At 45.9% G+C, this 18,464-nt stretch overlaps 2 protein-coding genes across 3 annotated transcripts in view; both read left to right on the plus strand.

Annotated features, from left to right (window-relative positions):
• SPTBN2 (spectrin beta, non-erythrocytic 2) overlaps nt 1–1,853 on the plus strand; it is a 31,323-nt gene extending 29,470 nt beyond the window's left edge. The window contains exons 34-37 of the mRNA XM_007461924.1: nt 81–301; nt 577–750; nt 1,255–1,297; nt 1,620–1,853. Of these exons, the coding sequence (XP_007461986.1) occupies nt 81–301; nt 577–750; nt 1,255–1,297; nt 1,620–1,853 (672 nt within the window). The remainder of the gene's footprint in view (nt 1–80; nt 302–576; nt 751–1,254; nt 1,298–1,619) is intronic.
• Nucleotides 1,854–7,164: 5,311 nt separating this feature from the next.
• LOC103072145 (RNA-binding protein 4B) lies at nt 7,165–17,483 on the plus strand. 2 transcript variants are annotated; one of them, XM_007461927.1, is made up of 4 exons: nt 7,165–7,321; nt 7,987–8,410; nt 13,670–14,346; nt 16,882–17,483. In XM_007461927.1, exons 2-3 carry the CDS (start codon nt 7,999–8,001, stop codon nt 14,335–14,337), a joined length of 1,080 nt encoding a protein of 359 aa, XP_007461989.1. In that variant the 5' UTR covers nt 7,165–7,321; nt 7,987–7,998; the 3' UTR covers nt 14,338–14,346; nt 16,882–17,483. The 2 variants fall into 2 exon arrangements, with proteins under 2 accessions (XP_007461989.1, XP_007461990.1); XM_007461928.1 differs by lacking the exons at nt 7,165–7,321; nt 13,670–14,346 and having other exon boundaries at nt 7,981–8,410; nt 16,882–16,901.
• The last annotated feature ends 981 nt before the right edge of the window (nt 17,484–18,464 follow it).

Here is an 18,464-nt window from a genome sequence, read left to right on the forward strand (position 1 = left end):
CGGCAGGCGGACTCTCAACCACTGCGCCACCAGGGAAGCCCCCATCTTATCTTTTGACACAGACACCATTTTCTTCACAGGGGTCTGGTGCTGGGGACGAGGCCAATGGGCCACGGGGAGAGAAGCAGACCCGGACACGGGGCCCGACCCCTCCTATAATGCCCCAGAGCAGGTCATCCGAGTCAGCGCGGGTTGCCACCTTGCCCACCCGCGGCCCGGAGCTCTCTGCCCAAGAACAGATGGAGGGGCTGCTGTGCCGCAAACAGGAGATGGAGGCCTTTGGCAAGAAGGCCGCCAACAGGTACCGGGTCATGTGGTGCCTGCGGCCTCTGCGGCTCCTGCCTTCTGGAGACGCTTGCCCAGAACCTCTTCCTAGACTTGGGGGGGGGCGGGTAGGACTCAGGAGCAGGTGGGGCCTCAGGTGAGGGCCGGGAGGGTGTAGAGACGATGGGCCTAATGACAGGAGTGGCACTGGGAGTCCCTGGACAGCCAAGCTGTTCCCAGGATGCCTGGCCCCTCAAAGGCCAGTCGGTCACCTGCGTCTCCTCCTCGTCACCTGCAACATGTCCCTCCCAGGTCATGGCAGAACGTGTACTGTGTCCTGCGGCGTGGGAGCCTTGGCTTTTACAAGGATGCTAAGGCAGCCAGTGCAGGAGTGCCGTACCACGGAGAAGTGCCTGTCAGCCTGGCCAGGGCCCAGGGCAGCGTTGCCTTTGATTATCGAAAGCGCAAGCATGTCTTCAAGCTGGGGTAGGAACGGAACGTGCCCTCAGGATGGGAGGGAAGGTCACAGTGATACAAGGCACAGGGGAGCCACTAGGGGACAGAGAGGTCAAGGAGGGAGAGGCGGGGGATCTGGCTGTATTCCACACTAAGGGGAGCAGAAGCACCAAGACACAGGCCTGTCAAGCCGAAAAGTTATCCTGCCTGGGAGGTCTTGAGGCAGGATGCTGGCGCTCCCCTGTCTCCAGGTACCTCCGGGGGCCTGCCCCTGCCTGCCAGCCGGCAGCCAGAGCAGAAAGCAGGGCCTGGGTTGGAAGTGAGCTCACCCTGGTCCTCGGCAGCCAATCAGGAAGGATTTGCTTTGGCACAGTCCTGGGAATCTGAAGAACGTGCAGAACGTGTCTTATCTGGCTCTGAGGTCCCCGGGCATGTTCTCCAGCTTGGTCTCTGGGTGATAGTGAGCTCTCACCAGCCCTGATCTGGCCAATCAGAGTCTCAGCTCTGCCCTGAGGTTTCTCTCTCTCCCAACAGCTTACAGGATGGGAAAGAATATTTATTCCAGGCCAAGGATGAGGTGAGCTGTCCCTTCTCCTCCCGTGTCCCCCTTCTCTCTGGGCAGTCTTAGAACCTCCAGATGTACATTTCTTTCTTCCCTCGCCTCTCTCTTTTTCCTTGTCTGAAGTGTCTCATTCTTCGATATCAGACAACCCACAGTGTGCCAACTGGATGTTTGTGAAGGCCACACCAAAACATGTTCCCTACCTTAAAGGGGTCTTTTTCTCCAGTGAGATGAGGCAGTCATCTCCTCCTCTTCCACTTCCCCACTGTGGGCGAGCCAGCCACCCAAACATAGCATCCTCCAAGCTGACCAGTTATCTTTCCGCGCCCCACTGCAGGCAGAGATGAGCTCGTGGTTGAGGGTGGTGAATGCAGCCATTGCCACTGTGTCCTCGGCCTCTGGAGAGCCTGAAGAGCCAGCGGTGCCCACTGCCACCCGGGGCATGACCCGGGCCATGACCATGCCCCCGGTATCACCGGTCGGGGCGGAGGGACCTGTCATACTTCGCAGCAAGGATGGCAGAGAACGGGAGCGAGAAAAGCGCTTCAGCTTCTTCAAGAAGAACAAGTAGTTGGGGGCGAGACTCCCAGGCCAGCTGCCTCCCTCTGTCCAGGAAACTGCCAGGGACTGTCGACAGGGACCACCCTCTTGTCAGGACAACTGCCTGCTGCTAGGGTCTGTTGCCAAGGTCAACCCATCACCAGGAACTGTCTCTGGAGACAAGTCAGTGTCCCCAAGGGCAACCCTTCTCTTCTGCTATTTAATTCCAGACTGGTGGTGGGGCCCAGGCAACCCCCAATTCCACTCCCCCGCTTCTGCCCTCCTCCCCTAGCCTTACGCCTCTATCCCCACCACAGCGCAGACAGCGCAGCACCCTCTCCATAGGCCACGTGGGGAATGGCTGCCCCTGCCTCGGGGTCATTCTCCCACCACAGCTAGGGCACGCCATCCAGTCCTTGCCCCTGGGGACCAGCCAGGAACCTCTCAGAGCTGAAGCAGGACCTGGGGGCAAGATTGCCAGATGACAGGTCAGAGACGCCGAAGCTCCCCCTTCCCATCCTCCCTCATCCTCTGACTCAAGCAGCCCCTCCATCTCCAGCAACTCTCAACAGCTTCCGGGTGTGAGTTGTTCAGGGGCAACCACGGCCTTGAGTCTGGCCAAGGAGGTGATTAAACAGCTCAGCTTCTCTTACTGCCTCTGGGTGTCTTTGCTTTCCTGACCACAAGCCTCTCTGCCCATGCCCCTGTTTTTCCTTCTGGCCCTGGTCTCCTGTGTGTCAGGTTTCCCGCTCTGCCCCCAGCATCCAAGCCCGCCAAGAACCACATTATTCTGTGAGTCTCCCTACCATGATCTCATTTCCCCATGACAATGACCTCCTCTTTGCTGCGTTGACCAGCGTCAAACCTCTTTTCAGACCAAAGACGTTCACCATGATATTAACAAGCAGTATTGAGGCAGTGAATGACTGCTTCCCTGGTGCACAACTTTCTTCACTCGTGATTCTCTCAACTGTTTTCAAAAATGGAAGACAGCCTAGTCTCAGCCACTGCTCAGCCTGACAGCGGAGAGTGGAGCATGTAGGTGGTGATTACTGACCCCCACCTTCTGTCTCAATAGAGAGGACCCCAATAGGGGATCGAGGGAGTTCAGACAGGGATCAGATAAGTAACAGGTTCCCAATCCACTGACCAATAGAATGACATCACCCTGGGAAGCCACGAGATACATCCTAAGTGTGTAAACAAAAACACAGGAGAATGTATTTTAGATCCAGTGAAGTATAAATAAAAGGAGCAGGGGGCTTTCCCTCTTGTCTCTGGCTCGGCAACTGGAGGTTTCAGGGCAATAGTATTTGCCTTGGTGGCCTCCTATAGGAAAAGCTTTGTTCTTTCATTGCTTCCCATATACAAACAACCATTTCTTTTGGGGGCTCAGAGATCTTTCCAGGAAAGCAGCCCCATCTTTAGCATAATCGGCCAAGGGCCCTGGCTGAGCAGACCCTGACTATCATCAGCCATGACAAAGACAGGGTCAGGTGTGTGCAGGCCCAGAACGTTTCCAAACATGAGATGTGGTAGACCAGATAGTACACAGAATAATTATCCCTTTCTCTTAAGAAGAGCAGATTCAGTATGCCAAAGTAAACATGTGGATAATGTAACTGGAATAATCTGTCGTGGGAGTAAATGGAGTAATACATCAGCACTACACAGACACCTTTTGTTCTTCAGGTATAACTGTAAAATCTCCACTGTGTGGGGCTTCCTTGGTGGCGCAGTGGTTGAGAGTCCGCCATGCGCAGAGCAGCTGGGCCCGTGAGCCATGGCCGCTGGGCCTGCGTGTCCAGAGCCTGTGCTCCGCGACGGCAGAGGCCGCAGCAGTGCAGTGAGAGGCCCGCGTACCCAAAAAAAAAAAAAAAAAAAAATCTCCACTGTATGAAGGAAGAGAAAATCACACACTGCGGCATGCTCAGGGAATCTGGGTATTTGTACTCCATGGTGGCAAGCCTGTGGTTTGGGGAGAAAGCAATAACTGGAGATTTGAGAAGGAAATGTATATGGGCGTGAGGAACCAATGGAGAAGTTATCATTTTAACTTGTAAATAGGGCAGCAGTGAAAGGCCTGCGTACCGCAAAAAAAAAAAAAAATGTATATGGGCATGAGGAACCAATGGAGAAGTTATCATTTTAACTTGTAAATAGGGCAACAGTGAGAGGCCCGCGTACCACAAAAAAAAAAAAAAAGGATTTCTGTTCAGTAAAGGAAGGACTCCATGGACAAAGTTAATAATTTGGTGGAATGAGAGAAGATATTTGAAACCAATAAGAGATTAATATCTAGAACATACAAGAAAATCCTGCAAACAAAAAGGAGACTGTAACCTGACAAGAAACGTGGGGAAAAGATACGAATAGGGAAGTTACAGAAGCGTCAACCTCCCACACTTCAGAGAAATAAGAGATGCTTAGAATCATTAGTAATCAGAGAAATGCAAATTAAAGCAACAATGATATACCACTTTATACCTATTATACTGCCCAAAATTAGACAACTGGATAATGGCAAACATTGGCAGATGCAGGGCCCCTCAGGTGGGAGGGTAGACTGGTTTCCAGAGGACAACCTGACACTACTTGGACAAGTTAGTTCCAAGTATATCCTATGACCCAGCAACCCAGCAATCCCACCCCTGGGCTTATCTCCCCTCAGATTCTCACACCAAACCATTAGGGCGCACAGAATTAACATAAGGATGTCCACTGCAACCTTGTTTATAGCAACACTAAGGAGTTGGGAGGCAACCTGAGTGTCCTATGCTGGGAGATGGATAGGCAAAATATGGTGGCTGCACACTGTGGAGTATTACTCAATAGTTAGACACCACACAGTAACTTAGTGCTTAGTGAAAAGAGAAACAGTGATACAACACAATTTACATAAACATTTGCAAAATTAATTTACCCAAATGAACAATGGGCGGGCTTTGTCTATATCCATATTAGGAGAAACCAAATGTAAAAAGGGATACTTGGGACAATCTAGGAAAATTTTAAATATAAATATTAGATGAAATTAGCATAGCATAGAGCTGATGTTTTACAGGCAGTTAGTGAAAACCTTACAGGAGTAAGGGGTCCACAGGAATGCATAGTATTCTCTGTTTGTGCCTTTTTGAAATTTTCCACAATAAAACTTTTTTTAAAGGGAAAAAGTAAATGTGCACTAAAAAGACATGTCTTGTAGAAAACAAACGTACGGTTACCAAAGGGGAAGGTGGGGGAGGGATAAATTAGGAGTTTGGGATTAGCAGATGCAAACTACTGTATATAAAATAGATAAACAGCAAGGTTCTACTGTATAGCACAGGGAACTACATTCAATATCCTGTAATAACCTATAATGGAAAAGAATATAAAAAAGAATATACGTATATATAAAACTGAATCACTTTGCCGTATACCAGAAACTAACACAACATTGTAAATCAATTTTAAAAAATGACATGTCTTGCAAGACATTTAAAAAAATATACTTCAATTAAAAAAAAGACATGTCTTGCAAGAACACAAAGAAAACAATACTAAACTCATTTACTGGTTGCCTATGAGGGAAGGGGAAGGGAGGTAACAGGGAATAGATAAGAACAGGGAAATAGATGGGGGGGAAGGAGATGTAATGGTATAGTCAGAGCTATGAGGAGGAACAGCATAAAAACACAGGAGAAAAGGATGGTGAATGAATGAAAATTTTAGAAGGGTGAAAACTGTTAAAAGGACATTAGTTTTGGTGATCTCAGAAAACTTGGGGCATTGGAGAGGAGGACAGAACCCGAAACACAGTGCACGAAGGTGGGTGACAGCAGGTTCAGACTCTATTTGTGGAAGTCTGTCCTGGAACACAGGGAAGAAACCCAACTTAAAAAACCATAACAGTGAAGATGAGTGAAAGCTATTTCAGATATGAGCAAGGAGATCCCTATACATGTTTTAAAAGTCTGAGTGTAGAGAGAAAGTGGAAACGACCAAGAGGAGAAGGAAAGGGGAGAGGTAAATAGAATTAGGTGGGAGACAAGCATGATTGTTATCAGAATTGGAAGGACAGTGCCTCTTCTGAAATTGCTGGGAAACAGAATTCAGTGAAAGAAACATAACAAAGTAGTTGGAGAGGAAGAGGTCAGCCTGCAGAATTTGTGCCTAACAGTATCAGAAAGCATACCAAGGAGGAATGGTGATTGACAACCACCCTGGCATGCTCTACTTGGAGATAAGCTCAGTCCATCAATCTCCATAAACTTCTATTTGTTAAAAGGTGACAGAGTTGGGCTTCCCTGGTGGCGCAGTGGTTGAGAGTCCGCCTGCCGATGCAGAGGACACGGGTTCGTGCCCCGGTCTGGGAAGATCCCACATGCCGCGGAGCGGCTGGGCCCGTGAGCCATGGCCGCTGAGCCTGCGCGTCTGGAGTCTGTGCTCCGCAACGGGAGAGGCCACAGCAGTGAGAGGCCCGCATACAGCAAAAAAAAAAAAAAAAAAGGTGACAGAGTAATCCACCTCAATATCTTCCTTTTCACCACCAGGAGGTGCCCTTGGACCACAGCTGAATTTTGAAAGCCGGAAAGTGCTCAGGGACTCAGTTGCCCAGTCCTCCAGCAGCTTGGTGTGGACACGGAGACCTGGCCTACCCCCAAAACAAGAAACCTCTCTGGGCCTCCTTTGGTGTGCTCACCACGGATCAGGAACTGTGAAAGACACACAATTAGAGCTTAATTCTCTAGCTAGGGAGAGAAAACCAGCCTTCGTGTATATGTGACAAAACTTGACTGATTAAGTGCAGCTAGGATAGAATGCCTCTTAGAGCCATCTCAGCTCTGCCATCTTTGGTTCTCCTTTTCCTCACCAATGCATAACGTGTTTGCAATTTAAAATTTTTAAATTATGTATAAACGCTCTACTAAAAAAAGACTAGGTTGGCTTAAAATGTGGCGCGCCTCTATTTCTAAAATGTTGTCCCAAACTGCCATAGAAGCTGGCAGGCGCTAAGAAAACCCCCTTTTAAGGGGCCCAGTGAGATAACCCTTTGTCATCAGCAGCCGCCTTCCTCCCCCACCCCCGCTCCCCGACATGGCCCAACAGCACGATCCATTGTGATGCTTAGCGATTCTCCCGGGCTTCTGATTTCACCAAGTCAGTGGTTGCGTCCAGAAACCTTCTGACGCTTGAGCGACGACCGCCCACCTTCCAAGGTGGTGATTGGCTAGTCAGGCCAGGGGGCGGGCTGACCTCCGCCCGCAGTACCGTCACCAGCTGGCCCCGCCCCCGTATCCGGGCGACTGGGAGCAGAGCCCGGGGCAGCCATTTGTATGCGGCCGCGGGATTGGTCGTCCGGCTCCCGCGAGGGTGAGGCGGGGCAGTGCGCACTCGCGCGTGCGTGAGCTGGCGCGCGAGAAAGGGCCCGGTCACGCTGAGGCTCGAGCGGCCGTCGCCATTTTGTAGGGTTCTCTCTGACGCGGGAGCCGCCGCCGCCGTCGCCGCCAGCCGGAGGTGCGAGGCGTTCTTGTGGGTGTGTGGGGAGTCTGAGAGAGGGCCGGGCCGGCCCCTGGCTGACGGGGCTGGTCCTGGGTTAGGGTTTCTCCTCTTGCTGCGGGAGGTCCGGGGAAGACACCGGGAGGAGGCGGGGCCGGGTTTCCGGAGGGGGCGGGGCAGAGGTCGGGTCGAGTCTTTGTTGGGGCGAAGGAACTGGAGTTGGGCCGCTGGGGCGTGGGTGTCCCAGGGTGGGGCAAAGGGGGCCTTTTAATTCTTAGAGTATCTTGAAAGGTGATGCCGCACGGAAGAGAGGTACACAGATTTCCCTCCAAAACCTTGTTAGCAGGGGCAGTAAGATATATGCCTCTTGCCCCCTGCTTGGACTCTTCTCTTACCTGCCTCCCAAAGAGAGTATTTTCAGCTAACCGTGTTACCTAAAATGCGCCTCATTTAACGGAGATGATGGGCTGTGCACTGCCTGCTGACACCCGACCTGTTCGCGTGTCACACACAACTCACACTACTCCTTAAGAGTAAACGTTTCCTCCTGCTGTTGAAAGCATAATGAACGTCTCTATGAGGATCTTGATGGTGCCAAGAACTTTGGAGGATTAATCCAAAATGCAATGCACTGAAATTTTTCCCTCCACCCCTAACTTTTGGAAATCTCCTTTCTTTTCCAGGCTCTTGTCAGGATGGTGAAGCTGTTCATTGGAAACCTGCCCCGGGAGGCCACAGAGCAGGAGATCCGCTCACTCTTCGAGCAGTATGGGAAGGTGCTGGAGTGTGACATCATTAAGAACTACGGCTTTGTGCACATAGAGGACAAGACGGCGGCAGAGGATGCCATACGCAACCTGCACCACTACAAGCTGCATGGGGTGAACATCAATGTGGAAGCCAGCAAGAATAAGAGCAAAGCTTCAACCAAGTTGCATGTAGGCAACATCAGTCCTACTTGTACCAACCAAGAGCTTCGGGCCAAGTTTGAGGAGTATGGTCCAGTCATCGAATGTGACATCGTGAAAGATTATGCTTTCGTACACATGGAGCGGGCAGAGGATGCAGTGGAGGCCATCAGGGGCCTTGACAACACAGAGTTTCAAGGTGAACTGCTCTGGGGCCTGGGTGGCAAAACTGAGTGGGGTCTAGCTCTAGACAGAGGCAAGAACACAGGACTATGGGGCTGGCAGGGTGGTTTCTTCCATTCCGTTTTAGCCGGAAATGATAGAAAGATTGTATGTTTACCACGCTTAAGCACAGCTTACTCTTGGAGAAGCAAACACTTCTCCTTTTCACATTTGCCAAGATGTTCCTCAACAACTTTGTAGAATTGCAGACGGTGGGTTACTTTATCCTGCACCTGCAGGCCATCATTCATTTGGGTGCTGTTGGAAGTTTAATCTGCCTGGGCAAATGAGTATCTTATGGGAGAAGGGAGGATAAAGGTCTGTGGTTACCTGCTTTTTCTGTTATGACAAGGAAGCCTTCTTTTGAGAGTTTAAATGCTTAGGGTTTATACTCTTTACTGCCTTGGGCTGTGGTGGGAAAGAACAATGAAGACATCTCGAAGAATCCCTATATTATAAATCTGGGTGGTGAATCTGGATTTGGGGGAGTATCTTTTGAGTACTCAGGTTTGTTCGGTCTGAACTATACAAGCAGAGCCAAAAGCCATGCGCCATGGACTATTCTGCTCCATCTACTACTATTTAACCCTAAGGGGAAAAAAGTAAATTTCTAAAAATATCAGGTTGAATAGGAATGATGGTCCTGCTTCTGAGAAGATTCCAGTAAGGGTGTTGTATCAAATTACTTATGTCATTAATAAACATACATACGTTGTCATTAATACCACAAGAGGTTGATTGAAGACTCTCTAGGACTGTGCTAATATAGTAGCCACTAGCCACATGTGGCTATTAAATTGAAATTAAATAAATTTTAAAATTCAGTTTCTCAGTTGTGCTGCGCACATTTCAAGCACTCAGAAGTCGTATGAGGCTAGTGGTTAGTGTGTTAGTGCAGGTATGGAACGTTTCCATCGTCACAGAAGGTTCTGTTGTACAACGCTGTTCTTCATGTTTTTGGTTGACTCTATCATCTTGGACCGCACGTTTATAGCCGCTTTTCAGGTTCATATTTTAAGACCATTTTTTCTCTGAGTGCCACTAAAAGGGTTGTTAAGAAGTACTTAAGGGTCCTCTACTAAACCTAGAAAACAGAAAAGAAATGGAGAAGAGGAAAAAATGACCAGAAAAGGGTAAGAAAGTTTGCAAATAGTAGATTACAAATGGTGCGTCAGAGATCTCTGGCCTCAGCCAGTGTTGTCTTGGCCTTTAGCTACTGTTTAAAGCACAGGGCAAAAGTTGTAGATACTTTCTACCGTTAACTTGTCGTATGACTTTGGACAAGTGTTTTAACCTCTTAATGCTTCATTCTCCCCACTTATAAAATAGAATTAATGATCCCTGCCGTACCTCCTTCACAGGATGGTAGTGAGGCTAGAATGAGGTAATAAGATGTGAAAGTGTTTTAACAGTAAAAGCACTGTATGATGAAAGGTGAGTGGTGTTTGCAACAATGAGTGTTTCTGTTAAGGTTAGAAACTTACTTAAAATGTAATAGTTGGCTTTCATTATTAGCTGTTGCACTTCAGACAGCTTTAAAAATATTCTTAATTATTTTCATTTGATGAGGGAGGGGATCGTGAATGGACAGTGTTGGGGAAATGGGGGTTCTCTCTTGACAAGTAACAAGCAAAATGTAAAAAGTGCAGTTAAAGTCAGGTACAAAGTGCATTGGTATTCTAGTATAATACTGCATGTTCTTGCCTTTTTAATATGCAATTAAATAAAAGGGTAGGGACCAAAATAAGTATGTGGAAATCAGTTAATTGCGGGGAGTGGGCTTGAAAGGAATGTTTGTTTTAATATAGTGAGTTTAATTACTTCAGGAAGCGGATATCTGAGTAACGCAATGATCCATGAGATTTTTTTTTAATGTCTTTATTGGAAGAAAAGGATCCTTTATTTGGTTTTTCATGTTCTTAGCCTGGGCCCCTGGAAAAAGCACTCAACGGCGTACGGTACGTACGTGCAGACATTTTTATAACCAGCTCTGTTTTTTTTCCAGATGACAAGAGAAAGTTTAGCATTGGATAATAAGTTGCAGTTTTACAGAAAATACAATCTAAATACCAATTTGTCACATTTTTCCATAAAGCCTTTTCAGTCATCTCCTAATGAAGGGGGCCTCTTAAGAGTGCCACTTTGGGCATCTTTTGAACCTTTATGTGTTAATGGCTGCCATAGGCTTCCTCATTGTATGACTTCTGAAAGAAAGCAGCAGAATCTGAGTTTACCTGGGTCTTTCAGGATGTTTCCTCTCCGCCGGCAGCAGTGAACTGAACCACTATTGAGTTAGCAAACAAGTTTGCATTGGAAGACCCTAAAGAAGCTATTCCCAAGTAAAAACTCAGGCAGCTGAATTGGGAACGATATGTAACAGTTCAGATGTGTAAACAAGCATTAAATTGGAGTACAGTTGTATATCAGCTATATCCCTTGATAGGAGCTCAGCAATGAGGACCCCAAGTTGCCCTCCTCTTTGTTTCAAAACAAAACACTTTTGTGGGTGCTGGTTTTCTGGGAAATGTTGGCAACACATCTCAGTAATTTTTTGGAGATCTCAGAAAATCTTTAAGTTTTTGGCCTCTCCAAAGCCAAAGTGTAGTAGAGTGGTAGAATTTAATCTTCTTTCAATTTTCTTTGCCCTGGTTCCTTAAGATAATAGAGAAGCACAGTATATTTCAATTATAAGAATTCTAGGGCAGGGGCCCCCAACCCCTGGGCTCTATAATGCCTGATGATCGGAGGTGGAGCTGATGTAATAATAACAGAAACAAAGTGCACAATGAATGCAATGCGCTTGAATCATCCAAACCCCTCCCCCCCCATTACCCCGGTCTTTGGAAAAACTGTCTTCCACAGAAAAGGTCCCTGGTGCCAAAAAGGGAACCGCTGCTTTAGGGGATTTAAATTAAAAGCCTAGTTACAACCTCTGGAAAGATTATGTGAAAAAAAAACCTGTCACTTCTGTTGCAGATCTTTTAGTTCTAGGTAAAAAAATTTTTTTACCTGAATCCTTTTCACCGCTACTACAGAGGTAGATTTTGCCACAGATGTTTATAAACTTCTGAGTTCCACTCTAAATCAGTGGTGAAGACTGGATGTATTAATAGAAACATCAAAGTGGGGGCAAAAAAAACTGGGTTTTATTTCTCAAAAAAATGGACCCATAATCTATAAAGGAGCAAGTTAAATATTTTCCTTAAAAATGTACCTCTAGTTCTCTGGATTGGCTGTTTTTTAGATTGGCATTGTTACACTGACTTCAGAATTGGAGCACAGTTTGTGTCTTTCACACAGATTAATGTCACCATGCATGTTTGAAAGCCAAGTTAACTTGTAATCCTCCAGTCTAAATTATAGAGAATTCTACATTTGGGATATAAATTGGGGCAAAAATCCGTGTGTTTCTGTTCTAAGCACAGTTAGCATTTGGCCCATAATAACTTCTAAGAATGGGAGTATCTAAATCTCTGAAAATACTGGCATGGCTAACTGCTGCTTTCAGAGAATTATTGCCATTTGGTATCTGTTGACGGTATCAGTGTTGATGGTGGATGCTGCCTCTGTACTAGCAGCTGGAAGTAAAAACCTGAGCACCTTTGTTTCTGCTAAAGAAAGGGTTTTAAGTTTGAGGCGGCAACTGCTAGAAACTGGGGTGGTAGGAATGTTGGACATAGGGCAGAACTGAGTTTGACTAAAGTGATATTACTGCACTAACCCGCTCCCCTCTCAGGGTCAGTGCATGGCACTGTTCTGGCTGCCGTCCTGAATCGGGCTGTTTCCAACAGGATGGTGGAGCACGAGGCCTCCTATCGCATAGCTGCATCCAGAACAAGGTCTGTTAAAGAGAGAGCAACTTACTGATCGTGGAGGGGGGATTTGTTCTGAGCCGCCCTTTAGAGTGATGTTCTCTGCGTCTGTACTGGCTGCCTTTTGGCTACAATTTGTAAAGCACTGACTTGATCTCCAAAGTCTTAGGCAGTTTGGCACTAAATGCTGCCAAGAATATGCCTTTCTAAAACTGCTTTTAAAGACCTTGGATGCTTTCATTAGTAAGGGTCCCTGGGCTTTATGGTACACACGGCCAGGGCAAAGATTGTTTCTTCTCTTAGCTGTTCCTCGTTCTGGTCATTTTCTGGAAATATGGATGTGGCTTGTTTGTATGGGTGCCCAGAAGCCTTTAGGCAAATGCTGCATTTTTCTAACAAGTAGAAAATCCCTTATAAAGAATTGTAAACTACATAGTAGGATGAAATGCCGATCATTCCATTACATGGAAGCACACTGTCCCTAAGAAACCAGTACTGCTTCAAGATCTAATTCTAGCTGTTGACAGGCCTAGGTCAAGTAGTTTTCTTTTCCACAGTAGGCATGGGTTCACCCTTGCTGAAAAAAGTGGGGGTGGGGTTGAAATGTGGAGGGTCTTATAACAAACTCTTAAGAGGTACTAGAGTTGAAGCAGATGATGAGCCAGGTATGATTTGTGTACCCAACATAGCCTTCTGGTGACACCCGCAAAAATGGCTGGAGGAAACAAGATGGACAGCATATGGCTGTGGGGTTTTTTTTGTTTTGTTTTTGCGGTACGCGGGCCTCTCACTGTTGTGGCCTCTCCCGTTGCGGAGCACAGGCTCCGGACGCGCAGGCTCAGCGGCCATGGCTCATGGGCCCAGCTGCTCCGCGGCATGTGGGACCTTCCCGGACCGGGGCACGAACCTGTGTCCCCTGCATCGGCAGGCGGACTCTCAACCACTGCGCCACCAGGGAAGCCCTGCTGTGGTTTTTAAGCTACAGTAAATGCTCAGGCCTTATGTGGCCCTGAGTAAATCAGTAAGAGGTAGGATGCTTTCCTCTGGCATAACTGAGGTTTTGTTGGATATTTGATTTGGAAAAACTGTCAGGTTTTGAATGGTTAGAATTGATAATAGTCTTAGTAGTGAAAAGTGGAAACTTTCTCAATTTCTGTGTTGGAGAAGAAAGTTGTGGAGACAGAGGTAGGAGGGAATCCCGATCTACTGGTGTAAGTAGAAAGTATTGACTGGTTTCTGAGAACTCAAATTTTCTAGCTTTCATCTGTTAAAACTTCAACTTCTTTTGGAGGGGATTGCTGAAATAGGGTTGCAGGAGTGTGCGTATGTTTGCGTGTCTTTTGCCAACTAGTTCACTTTCATTTTGGGGAGGATAAAGAATGTCAATGAGTTATAATAAATCTTCTTACATCTATTTCCTCAAGGCAAACGAATGCACGTGCAGTTGTCTACCAGCCGGCTTCGGACTGCCCCTGGGATGGGAGACCAGAGTGGCTGCTATCGGTGTGGGAAAGAGGGGCACTGGTCCAAAGAGTGTCCGGTAGATCGTACGGGTCGTGTGGCGGACTTTACCGAGCAGTATAACGAACAGTATGGAGCAGTGCGCACACCTTACGCCATGGGCTACGGGGAATCCATGTATTACAACGATGCGTATGGAGCGCTCGACTACTATAAGCGTTACCGAGTCCGTTCTTACGAGGCAGTGGCAGCAGCAGCAGCAGCTTCCGCGTACAACTACGCAGAGCAGACCATGTCCCATCTGCCTCAAGTCCAGAGCACAGCTGTGACCAGTCACCTCAACTCCACTTCTGTTGATCCCTACGACAGACACCTGTTGCCAAACTCAGGCGCTGCTGCCACCTCAGCTGCTATGGCTGCTGCCGCTGCCACCACTTCCTCCTATTATGGAAGGGACAGGAGCCCCCTGCGTCGTGCTGCAGCTGTGCTCCCCACAGTTGGAGAGGGCTACGGTTATGGGCCAGAGAGTGAGCTGTCTCAGGCTTCAGCAGCTGCACGGAATTCTCTGTATGACATGGCCCGGTATGAGCGGGAGCAGTATGTGGACCGAGCACGGTACTCAGCCTTTTAAAAACTGGAGGTGAGAGTGGGGTGGGTGTGGTTAAGAGATTCCATTTAGTTCCCCAGGAGGGAGACCTGTGGCACATAGAGGAGGCTAAAGCCACCCGTTTGCTGTCAGGACAGTATCCAAAAGGTATAAATTGCATGTTAGTCTTAAGTATTTCTCTAACTTAGGCCAGGGGTTCATTTGGCCTGTCGAGGTTTTAGTTTACAACTCCAACCAACCAACTTGGCCCTTCTGAGAGAACAATAGCAACTCAGTTTGTTAGTGAGAATATTTTTCTTTAATCAAGTGTAAGCAGATCTGGGTTACAGAGACATAGTTAAGAGAACTAACACTTGCTGAGTGCCCTCTTTGTACATTATATCATTTAATTATACAGCTGGCCTTTAAGATATCTTCTTTTATGGAGAAGGGAACTAAGGCTCAGAGGGGTAAAGTACTTTGCCTAAAGTCACCTGGTAATTGAGAGGTAGAGCCAGAATTCAAACTCAGGCGTGCCTGAGTCCAAAACCACTTTCTCTTCCCACCACAAAAGTCACTGTCGTGTACGCTGAAGAGTGCAGGTTCAGGAGTTAATAATGAATGTCACCAGTGAGAATTTAAGCTGTAACTTCAGACATCCAATTTGCTAATAAAACTACTACTTCGGTCATGAGCCTTTATCAGAGGAAACTCTTCTAACATATCTGTAAGCCAAATAAAATCCTCTAAATTCTAGGTGTTTAGTTCCAGGATACTTGCCTGAAAGCAGAACGTTTTGATGCCATTGTCCCATGGAGTCCCTTCCTTGTTAGTAATCCAGAGCATCGTGTTCTGTGTGGGCACTTAAGCCGTATTTCTGCATGGCTTATGATGCTGTCATTTAGAGCCTGACACTTCCCATTTCTTCCAGCAAATTTTTTTGTTTGAGAGGAACGTTTAAGGAGCTAGATAAAACAGGTAATTTTCTGATGTGTGTAAGTACCATTGGTGGTAACCTTGCAATTTTTCCTACTTCAGAAAATGTATAGCAAAGATGTTTGAATGTCAAGAATAACTAGGAGTATGTAGAGATTGATAAATCTCTTCATCTGAGTGGAAATTGCATTATAACTCTCTCATAGTTTTCCTTGTGCCTTGAAATTGACCATCAGTAGAACTGGAGGCCTCGTGGCAAAGTTAAACTGAGTTACCACTGAGTTTTCAGGGTTCCTGAGTACCCCTTTGGTATATGTGTAGAAGAAAACCAAGTGACAGGAATTTGCCCTTTTACATAGTGGGAAGCAAATATGATGTGAACCTGTGATAAGTTATGTCCTATATGACCATGACAAGACGGATCGATCCCCTGAGACTGCTGTGTAGTGTGTGTTCATGTGCATGAAGAGGACAGTCTTACAACTAGTGTAGTTTGCCATTAATTTTTACTTTTATTGCTGCTGAATCTGCCATGAAGTAGGATATGCCTCTAAAGTAAGGTGGTATCTTCTATCGGATAACTTATATTTATCTCAGATATGTTCCAAAGTTAAATATTAAATTAGTGTATATTGTGGTCTTTAAAGGGTATTGCTAAGGTATTTTTAAGTGATTTTTGAGTGCGAGCAGTGGTTGTTCAACTAACCTCTTTTTAGTGATGACTTTTAAAGAAACTTACCTTCCAGGTGTGAACCTCAAATGGACTGAATAACCTTGAGTTGGTTGCAGTCCCAGGAGCCTGATGTTAATGAGGCTGCCAGGATGAAATACTCCAGAACTGTTGGGGATCCAAATTCGGGTCTCACCCTAGCAGAACTGATTCAAGAACGTCACAACTTTTGAAGTCGATTGGCACAGATCAAGACCAAGATTTGGCCCTTTGTCTGTAATAAGTAGAGGAACTTGGTGTGAGTTAACTTTTTTTTTCCCCCAGCCATTGGTGTCTGGAGTTCCCATCATCAGTGGAAGAATTAGAGAATTTAGGATTTCTTCTTTTGATTTGGTAAGGGAGATTTGGTCAATTAAAGGAACTACTGGAATTATGGCTCTAAATCTGTGACAGTATGATATGCAGATATGTTGGAGGATGAATGAACCACTCCTTGATACCCTTTGTGATTGTCATTTCTGAAAATTTGTTCACTATGAAAGATTAAAAATGAGACAAATTTAGAAGAGTGCAGTTGGCCATATTTGAGACCTTGGCATCTTCTGATTGTTCTGGATAAATTATGGTTCTTGATAATACCTGTATGCCCTTTGTTGCAGCGACAGTAGCCTTGTATCACAGACGTAGTCTTGCCTAAAAGATTGGTGAGAAAGTGAGAAAGATATGTTTATCACCAACACAGCAGTCTTCCAGATAGACTGCTGCTTGTTCTATATATAGCTAAAAGTAAATTCCTATATATAGCCATAGTAGACTCCTAGGTAATTATATGAGTTGTAAGTTTGATCCGGTCTGACTTGGTTTTGTTTTGTTCTGTTCTTTTTTTTCCCCCTGGAATACAGGACGGGACCGGGGCCCTTGTACTCGGAGCCAAGCTGCTCTCCAGGCATTGTGTAAGCCTCTTGTGTTGTGCTCTCTTTCAGGTAGGATAATTGCGGACTGAACCCTCGGGCTGCGGTCATATATGAGAACTTGCTCCGCGCGGTCCCCTTTGCCGGGATGTTTCCATTGCTTCATGTTTCAGTAAACAAAGGAGTTTGTGACCAACTATGTTTTCTTTCTTAATTTAATTCTTCTAAGTTGACTTTTCTTTCCTCCTGATACTAGTCTCTGTAGCCTTTCACTCTATTCCTTATGTTCTCAGCCTCTGAGCAGCCCTAGGTAAGGATTATGCTGGCATCCCCTTTTTCCTGTACAGTGGAATCCCTCTTACCTTGCTTTCCTTAGGAGTTGAACCCTTCTCCCTGTCTACCTGCAACATCTCCTTTCCCTTTAAAATGACCATGTAGTGGCAAGCAGCCTTTTACTCTTTGTTAGCTCTGGACTCTAACATTGAAGCTAATCTTCTGAAATTGCTAGGACCATTGGGGTTTTGGTTGTTGTTGTTTTGTTTGTTTTGTTTTGTTTTTTTATGTCTGACCTGTGATCATGGTACAGCATTAGCTGAAATTTAGCCTTGTTTTACTCCACTTCTCCCCCCCCTTTTTTTTTAATATTTTGACAAATAAACGTTTCTAACACTTAAGTATCTTTTTGTATTTGTGTGACTGTTATTTACCACCAATATATTCTGGTTCTTTTTCAGTTGTGCTCAAACCACAAACTTCAGTGACAGAATAGATATCTGAAATTTAGATGTACAAGGAAGGATTTAGTGAGATAAGTAGTATGGCTGCAGCAATAAGTGGAGATAAGTGAGCCAGCATCTTGAGACATTGATAAATATGCTATACCTGGTAGTCAGCTGCTTCTCTCTAAATAACCAGAGCTGCTTTTTCCCTTTTACAGGCCAGCAAACCCAGGTTAGTAGTGATAGAAGTAAGCCCCACAGAGAGAACCCTGCATCAGGAAAAGGCTGAGCCAGAACAAAGGACCTGTCAGATTCTCACTTTGACTTCATAGTACATGTTCATTTAAATGAACTAGGATTAAACTAGGATTAGACTTTGGCTAAAGTGAATACAATAGTTTTGATGATACGGAGAAACGTGTATTTTGAGCAGAAAAGCAAGTAGGGTATTCATAACTGGCAGTGATAATATTCTGCAATAAAATGTGTCCTCTAGAAATTTTTTTTAAAGATTTATGGACATGCTATTTTCTTATCATTGCTTAGATCCTCATAAAACAAGTTTAATGATGGACTCAACCCCACTTAAGCTTTATTATATCCTGTATCACATGGTGATATAAATTCTGTGAACCTTTATCTAACAATTATACAGTACTTTCCCCACATATTTTGTACTTAAAATACTTTTGACATAGGTGAAGCAAAACTTTTCCTTGATTTTTTGGGGGTAGGATACAACAATCTGGAGAGGTTAATCTCTCTGTGCACACACTCCAACTAGTGATGATGTATATACAATATCCATGTTAGCTCCAGTATTCCCCAAGGAGGCAGGATTGTCCTTGTTTTACAAAAAAGAAGGCAAGAGATACTGGGATTTCCTTGTGATTGACCTGCAAGGCATCGGGCAGAGCAAAGAAATAAAGTATGTAC

Source organism: Lipotes vexillifer, unplaced genomic scaffold (genome assembly GCF_000442215.2).
Source record: "Lipotes vexillifer unplaced genomic scaffold, Lipotes_vexillifer_v1.1 scaffold1129, whole genome shotgun sequence".
Lineage (NCBI taxonomy): Eukaryota > Metazoa > Chordata > Mammalia > Artiodactyla > Lipotidae > Lipotes > Lipotes vexillifer.

Excerpts from the sequence above, each read along its gene's own strand:
- LOC103072145 (XM_007461927.1), top strand. The coding sequence starts at position 7,999 with ATGGTGAAGCTGTTCATTGGAAACCTGCCCCGGGAGGCCACAGAGCAG. Across the intron at positions 8,411-13,669 it reads TGACAACACAGAGTTTCAAG|GCAAACGAATGCACGTGCAG; the intron begins GTGAACTGCTCT and ends TATTTCCTCAAG.